General features: G+C 64.5%; 2 protein-coding genes across 2 annotated transcripts in view; both read left to right on the top strand.

Annotated features, from left to right (window-relative positions):
- The window catches only part of MNEG_1780 (hypothetical protein), a gene marked incomplete at both ends in the record, with an annotated part of 8,922 nt that extends 5,786 nt beyond the window's left edge, over positions 1 to 3,136 (top strand). Inside the window, 8 exons of the mRNA XM_014049740.1 lie at positions 28 to 262; positions 447 to 560; positions 749 to 1,186; positions 1,418 to 1,540; positions 1,735 to 2,157; positions 2,340 to 2,465; positions 2,744 to 2,817; positions 3,010 to 3,136. Of these exons, the coding sequence (XP_013905194.1) occupies positions 28 to 262; positions 447 to 560; positions 749 to 1,186; positions 1,418 to 1,540; positions 1,735 to 2,157; positions 2,340 to 2,465; positions 2,744 to 2,817; positions 3,010 to 3,136 (1,660 nt within the window). The remainder of the gene's footprint in view (positions 1 to 27; positions 263 to 446; positions 561 to 748; positions 1,187 to 1,417; positions 1,541 to 1,734; positions 2,158 to 2,339; positions 2,466 to 2,743; positions 2,818 to 3,009) is intronic.
- A 1,766-nt stretch (positions 3,137 to 4,902) lies between these two features.
- MNEG_1779 (hypothetical protein) overlaps positions 4,903 to 7,279 on the top strand; it is a gene marked incomplete at both ends in the record, with an annotated part of 4,949 nt that continues 2,572 nt past the window's right edge. The window contains 4 exons of the mRNA XM_014049739.1: positions 4,903 to 4,921; positions 5,149 to 5,294; positions 5,460 to 5,621; positions 5,928 to 7,151. Of these exons, the coding sequence (XP_013905193.1) occupies positions 4,903 to 4,921; positions 5,149 to 5,294; positions 5,460 to 5,621; positions 5,928 to 7,151 (1,551 nt within the window). The remainder of the gene's footprint in view (positions 4,922 to 5,148; positions 5,295 to 5,459; positions 5,622 to 5,927; positions 7,152 to 7,279) is intronic.

The following is a 7,279-nucleotide window of genomic DNA, read 5'->3' as shown; positions in this document are numbered from 1 at the left end:
CGGTGGCGGCAACGGCGGTGGTGGCAGTGGCGGCGGCAACAATGGGGGCGGCAACGGCGGCGGCAACGGGGGTGGCGGCAACGGCGGCGGCGGCCATGGCAACGGCGGCTTCGGCGGCAACGGCGGCGGCAAGGATAACGGCAATGGCTGCGGCAAGGGCGGGGTGGACTGCAACCAGGGCATCACCTTCCAGGACGTCTCGGCGTGCGGCCAGCTGCTGACCAAGCTCCAGATCGCCCAGAGTGGCCCTGCCACCACTGCGGTGCGTCCCCCAACCCCAACCACCAAATCTGCTGCTCATGTTGAAGAAGCACGCGGCGCGTTCGTCACACCCCAACCTTGCATCTGCAAGCTTGACGTGCATGCCCTCTCCCTGCTGTGCCTGGCTCTATCCTATCCCTCACCTCCCCTCCTCCCGACTCGCCTCCGCCCTTTTTTGTCTTCAGTTCTGCCCCCTCAACTCGGGCATCACGAAGCTGGCCAGGTACTTCAACTTTGCCAGCGCCGACGCCCTCATCGCCGGAATCGACACATACGCAAACAAGGCCGAGGTCGCGCGGGTGAGTCGTGCGGGGCTGGCCGTGCGGTTGGTCATGCATGCTTTGCTGACACCAGCCCACGCACCTGAGTATGATGCGCCCTTTGCTGTGTGGCTGCCATGCTACACCCTGGTAGCATCACTCCTCCAGCTGATTGCAAATGGTGCAAGCAAATTGGCTCAACAATTTGTGGTCTCTGCCCCACGCAGGTCCTACGTTTCCACGTGGCCGACCCCCGCAAGGTCATCACCAAGGCCGACCTGGTGGCTGCCACCAACGGACTCACCATCAGCACCCTGCTCACCGCCTCCGAGCCCGACAAGAAGCTGTTCGTCAGCCAGAAGGGCAACGGCAAGGGCAAGACCAAGATCCAGGTTGATGGGGCTGGCAGGGACGAGGACGTGCTCGCCTTTGACCTGACATTCACGGGCACATGGAACAACACGCCAACCGGCATCATCGTCCATGCCATTGGCGAGAGCCTCCTGCGCCCCAACTGCACTGGGTGCGGCGGCGGCAACGGCGGCCAGGACCAGCCGGACGGCCAGTACCAGAAGCCTGGCGGCAAGCCCGTGTCGGTGGCTGATTTGACGGACTGCCAGAAGCTGCTGGATGCTGCTGGCATCTCTTACGACGGCTCCACTGTGGTGAGCGCCGTTTGGGGAGCAGGGGTGTCTGACAGCCAACGGAGGCAAGGCCGTCCGGCGAAGCCTAATGGGGCACATGCACGCGCTGTTTTGATGCTGCGCCGGCCAGAGCAATGTGGCCAAAGCGCAGCGCGACACGGAACGCACTTGTAGCTGATAGAATCAACACATGTGACAATCTATTGCTCACCCCAACACACATGGCCCTCTGCCTCATGCCTCATGCCGCAGTTCTGCCCAACGAACCAGGCCATCGTGGGCATTGCCAAGGCCGTCGGCCTCAAGACCACCCAGGCCCTCCTGGATGACCTCGCCAAGGGCGCCTCCAGTCTTTACTTGAACTGGGTCACAAAGGTGCGGTGGCGGAAGCTAATCGGACAGGTGGCCTTGATAGCAGGGAGGGGTCAATTGAGTCGCATGTGCCCCGCATGCATCTTGTGCACGCGGTGCACCTGACGGCAGCACGTGCCTTGCCGCTCCCGATGGCGTCCTGGGTCCCGCCCTCCTGTATGATCATGCACGTATCATTCATCGCACCAACCATGCAGGTCCTCAAGTTCCACGTGGCCGTGGGCGTCTACACTCAGTACCTCCTGCCCATCACCACCGGCGCGACCGCCAGCACGCCGCTCAACACACTGCTCACCCCGGACGACCCCACCGCCGTGCTGATCCTCATGAAGGCCGGCAAGAGCAAGTCCCCCAATTCCAACCTGGTGGTTTTCATCAGCAACCCCACAGCCAAGGAGCAATCCAAGGTTATCCGCTTCAACCTCACGTTCACCGGCAATTACGTTGACGGCAACAGCACGTACGTTGTGCACGCGATCGACAAGCCCCTGGTGCTGACCCCCGGCACGTACGCCACGTTTGACAAGTTCTTGGCCAGCCAGAAGGGCACCACCAAGATCAGCGCGCGTTACTTCAGGCCACTGATCAAGACAATCCTCAGCGTCAACGGCACCGGCACGGTGCGCGGCGAACAAGGCAAATGTTGAAGCATGTTGGAAGTGCTAGACAGGCGTGTCAATTCATCAACATTGTCAGGAGGCACTGTGTATGCACAGTGGCATTCAAGGACCATAGACCTTCCCGTTGCCCTCATATTGGCCATCCTAACGAACCCCACCTGCACACTGCCCCTGCTCCGCAGCTCTTCCTGCCGCTGGACTCTGCCTGGTACGCCCTCGGCACCAAGACAGCCCTCCTGCCCTGGTCCCCCAACATCTACATCCGCGCCATCGACAAGAGCAAGACGCTCAAGGAGACACTGGCAAAGGTCAGCGCCCTTGCCCCTGGGATGGATGCTCCACAAGGGCGCAAACACTCGTGCTTGGTTGTGGTGTGGTGCTCGCTGTGGCGTCCTTGCACAGCGAGCCCTTGCTCTAAGTTGTTCCGGAGGCAGCAAGCAAGGGGAGAGCGCCTCTGAACGCCCTCCCTGTTTGACTGCTGCCAGCCGCCGGCCACTCTCAAACAACGCCTGAGCACCTCTTCTCCCCCGTCCCCAGCCACCCCAGCTTACCCCGTCCGCCTACCCCCTTAACTCTCCCCATGCAGTACCACTATGTCGATGGCGCCGTCACCAGCGGCGACGTCACCACCCGTCTCGGCCAGAAGATCTCCGTAGACTCGTGAGCACTTCACTTGCAAGATAGCACAGTGTTGTGCCTCACAAAGACGGCTGTGTTGATGCACAGCATGCAGTGTGCACAATGCCACCACAACATGCCCCTCACAACCTGTGCATGCAGCGGCATGCCATGCCATGCTGGCCAACCCCGATCACTCCCCACCCCCGGCTCTCATCCTTACTTACCCCACAGGCCCACCGTTGGCCAGGTCACAGGGGCCATCAGCCCCCTCGACATCGCCATGCTCAAGGACACTTTTACGGTCGGCTACCTGACGGTGTATGTGATCGACGGCTACCCCCTCCTGCCCAAAGTCTGAGCCGGCTCAAAATCACAACAATGCGTACATCCTGCAATGCAATCATCAGCGTGAGGTCTCCACACAACTCACAGCCACTGCGACTGGCCAGCACCTTAAGGCGGCACCCCATTAGAAGCATTCCCCATCCCCATCTCCGAACGCGCCGTCGCCTGAGCTTGGGCGCAACAATGTGCGGCGCCCGCGAATTATCGAGCTTCATTGCTTGCTTCTCAATCAAGGGGCAGGCTCTGCCTGCATGGGGTGGGTCAGTGTCCAAGTCAGGCACGTTCTCTTGCTGGCTCATTTCTCACAGGGTTGCAGCCCTTAGGCACGGAAGCCTTTTGCTGTGTGCTGACGCGGGTGCAGCCCACATTTAGCCTTTTTGGCCGGGGGACACACTATTTTGATACCATTTGCCGCACTGTATGCCCGACCTGCAGCGCCCCCTTCGCAAACACTGGAGCCCATGCTTGGGCATTTCAGGCATTTGGCCGTGCTCCTGGGCGCAGCTCCTTTCTTGCGCCTGCATGCTGATGTCACACTGGGTCTGACTCACAACCTCCTTTGCATTGAATTCCGGACAGGCGCGCCACGGAGTCCTTGACAACACATGTCTGCGGCAGTGTTGTGTTGGCACTGCGCGCACCCGGTCATACCCTTGCCCACTTATGCCATTGCCATCATCCCTTGCGAGAATGGTGTCAGGTCAGGCCTTCGGTCATGCTCTTCAGGCATGTACCGGCCCCTTATTTTCCTGAAATGCGTGCTCTTCTGCGACCAGGGGTGATGCTAGCGCTTACTAAGTGATGTGTGTTGCTGACTAGTCGTGCCCTCGTTGCGGGGCCCTGCAGCAACCCGTGCGTGTGTGTAAGTAGCATTCACGGCGGCTTGCACTTGCTCACTTTTTTGAACCCAGAACTTCAGCACAGGTTATGCCGGTCGGTGGCGCTCTCAAGGCGGCTGATGTTGGCTGCAGGTCAAACAGAGTGTCCTTTTGAAATTCAGCCATGCAATCGTGGCTTCTTCTACTGGCATCAGGTGTGCGTCGATGCGTAACGAGCAAGGTGCGGTAAATGGTGCTTCTGATAGGAACAGGGCTGACTACGGCCTGTAGCGCCTGCAGCTCGTCTGTAAGTCGCTCCAGATCGGTCCTTACCCAACCCCCAACAGGTGGCGGCAGTGCGGGGGATGCGCCGTTCTTCACCGGCGTCACTAGCAGTGCAGCAGTCAACATGCTGCCGGCCCGCTCTCATCAAGAGCCCGCCCGCATCCTGAAGCGCGCATGCTGCTCACGCCACACAAGCGCTTTTCAAAGCTTCGTCTGAGACGCATAGATCTGCCTCTATCGGATTGGGCTTGGTGGGAAAGATCCACGGGCCTGGCCTGTAATTCATCAGACGAATTTCATCCACAGATATTACTCACTCAGTAGCATGGCCGTAGCTCCATAGTTTTGGAAGTGCCGTATGAGTGCTTGCGAAGGATGCAGGCGTGCGCTGGCAAGGGCGCTGCATGCTCATTGACGATCCCGAGGATTATGGCCGCGTGGCCTCTGGCGCAGGCGCGCCATCACGCCGTTGCGAGGTGCGTGCCCTGCCGCTGCATGCGTGTGCGAGCCGGCGCACATCAGCCATCGACATCATCTCAGCCGCAGCATGCCCTTGCCTGATGCATGTCTCCATGCACCGTTGCGATTGCCCAGAACGCCTCGATTGCATCGTGCACAGGCGGCCAGAGATGCCCGGCAGGACGACAGCACGGCTCGGACCGTGTGCGCGTGCGCCATGGCGGGCCGCCTCCAAGGTGAGTGGGCGAGATTGGGCGGTTGCAATGCGCAAGGACATCATACAGCTGATGCGATCACCAGTGTCCGTGCAGACGGGCGATCGTGGCCCTCACGGCAGCGCCGTGCGTGAACGCTCTCATCCACGCACATGTGCCGTCGCAGGTGCAACGAGCCCGGGCCTCCGGCGCGGCTGCCGCGGCGGTCGCGTTGCTCGGCGTCGATGCCACTTGGGCGGCGGATGCAGGGGCGCCGCCAGAGGACGATCAGCTGCGCAGGTTCCTGCCGCGCGACGGCGGCGAGGGCGCGGGGCCGGGCGGCGCGGCCGGCCCCGCAGCGCCTGCGGCGACGGGCGGTGCTGGCGGCGACGCCGCGAGCTTGAACGCGCTGGTGGTGGGTGGCTAGATAGACCGCACCACGGGTGGCGCAATGGTGCTGGTTTGGCCGCTGAACCGCGCTGGGTAGAAGTGTGCATCAACCCTGTAGTCGGCCTGCGCACTGCATCAATAGGGCGTCGCTACTACTGCCCGCGCGACTTGCCACGCTGACGTTGCGCAGGAGGCTGCTGCTGGCAGCGGCGATGTTGGCAGCCAGCTGGCGGCGCTGGCGGCGCACTTGCGCACGCTGCAGGCCCCGGGGGCGTCTGAGAAGCTGGGTGGCACGCTGTTTGTTGGCATCCTGCGGTCGGCCATAGAGCAGCGGGAGCAGCTGGCTGACCAGGTACGAGGTATTGGTGCACGTTTGCGTGTGGACATGGCGTATCACTCACCATGCTGCAAGTGCGCGCCCACGCGTGCGTGTGTGTGCACTTTGGAATATGCATGAGCATGAGCATGCGCATGTGCATGGGCGTGTGCTCACGTGTGCGTGTGTGTGTAGGTTCGCGTATACGTGCATGCTGCATGTGCTGTGCCTGCAAGAGGATGCACACGTTGTGTACAGCCACAAGACGCCGCATGTGCATGTGTGCGCGGTGCGCGGCTGCTTGCCCCGCTGCTTGCATGCCGCCTGCGTCTGCGCCTACAGCAGCATCACACGTCCATCCGCGACACAATGAACGCTGCTCAGGATATCTTGAACCTCCTGGCGGTGTCCGCGGTGGTGTCGACAAGTGGCGCAGCAAGCAGCAGCAGTAGCAGCAATGGCAGCAGCAGCAACAACAGCAGCAGCAACGGTGGCAACGGCAATGGTGGCAACGGCAAGGGTGGCAGCGCAGGCGCAGACTCCGCTGCCGCCGTCGCCGCAGCGTTGGTGGAAGGCATGCGGGCGGCGCTTGATGAGGCCTGGCGCCGGCCGGCCGCGGTCGCGCGCCTGGGCGGCGCGGAGCTCACGTCGCTCTGCGTCGTGCTGCAGCTGATTTGCCGCCACGGCGCGGCGCCGCTGCCGCCCGCGTTTCTGCAAGCGGTCTGGAAGCGGCTCGCGGCGCTGTCGCAGCGGCAGCAGCGTGCGTGGCGCCGGGGGGCGGCTGGAGCGGGGGGCGGGCAGCAGGGCGGCTACGAGGAGGCGAGCGCCGCCCCGGCCGTGGCCCCGGCCTCGACGCCCGCGCTCTCTGCGGAGCAGCTCGCGGTCTGCCTCTTCTGTCTTGCGGCGCACCCCGGCACGCCCGCGCCGCGGCTGCTCGGCGCGGCGCTCGGGGCGGCGGCAGCCTGCCTGCCGCGGCTTGACTCGGCCGGGGTATGGCGGCTGGCGTCCGCGGGCTGCGCCTGGGCGCCGCGCGTGCGTGGCCGCCCGCCGAAGCAGGCCGCGGCGCTCGCCGCGGCGCTGGCTGTGGACGCCGCCTTGCGCATCGGCGCGCTGGAGCCGCGCGCGGCGGCCGCGGCGTGCCAGCTCTGCAGCAGCTGGGGCGCGGGCGCGGAGGCGATGGGTGCGCTTGCGGGCGCCGTCGCCCCTCGGCTGCCAGGGTGGGGGGACGGCCCAGAGGCGGCGGCGGCGGCCGGCTGGCTGGCCCCGTGGTTGGCCGCGGAAAGCGACGCACGACTGCTGCACGCCGCGCTCGATGCCGCGCTGCCTCCTGGGGAGCGCGGGGTGCACGCCGCGGCCGTATTCTTTGCTGCTGCTGCGGCTGCCCTCGAGGAAGGCTTGGCGACCGAGCTGTCTGGGCAGGTGTTTGGGGCGGCGCTGGCGCGGCTCGTAGAGGCCCAGGGGGTCGCAGGCGGCGCGCCGAGCGAAGGCGCGCTGCGCGCAGCCGCCGCCGCGCTCGCCGCATGCGCGCGGGCGGCCGCCCCAGGCGCCGGCTGGCCCGCGCCGCAGGTGCGTGCAGCGCTCGGCCCGCTGCTGGCTGCCGCGGCGCAGGGCCGGCTGCCCGCCGCGGCGGCCTGCGACGCGGCGGCCGCGCTGGCCCGCGCGCGCCCGGACGGATGGGAAACGGACCTGTCGGC

The sequence above is a fragment of the Monoraphidium neglectum genome, assembly GCF_000611645.1.
Source record: "Monoraphidium neglectum strain SAG 48.87 unplaced genomic scaffold scaffold00186, whole genome shotgun sequence".
Classification (NCBI taxonomy): domain Eukaryota; kingdom Viridiplantae; phylum Chlorophyta; class Chlorophyceae; order Sphaeropleales; family Selenastraceae; genus Monoraphidium; species Monoraphidium neglectum.
Note: the sequence above shows the minus strand (reverse complement) of the source record. Positions and strands in the feature narration are given on the sequence as shown.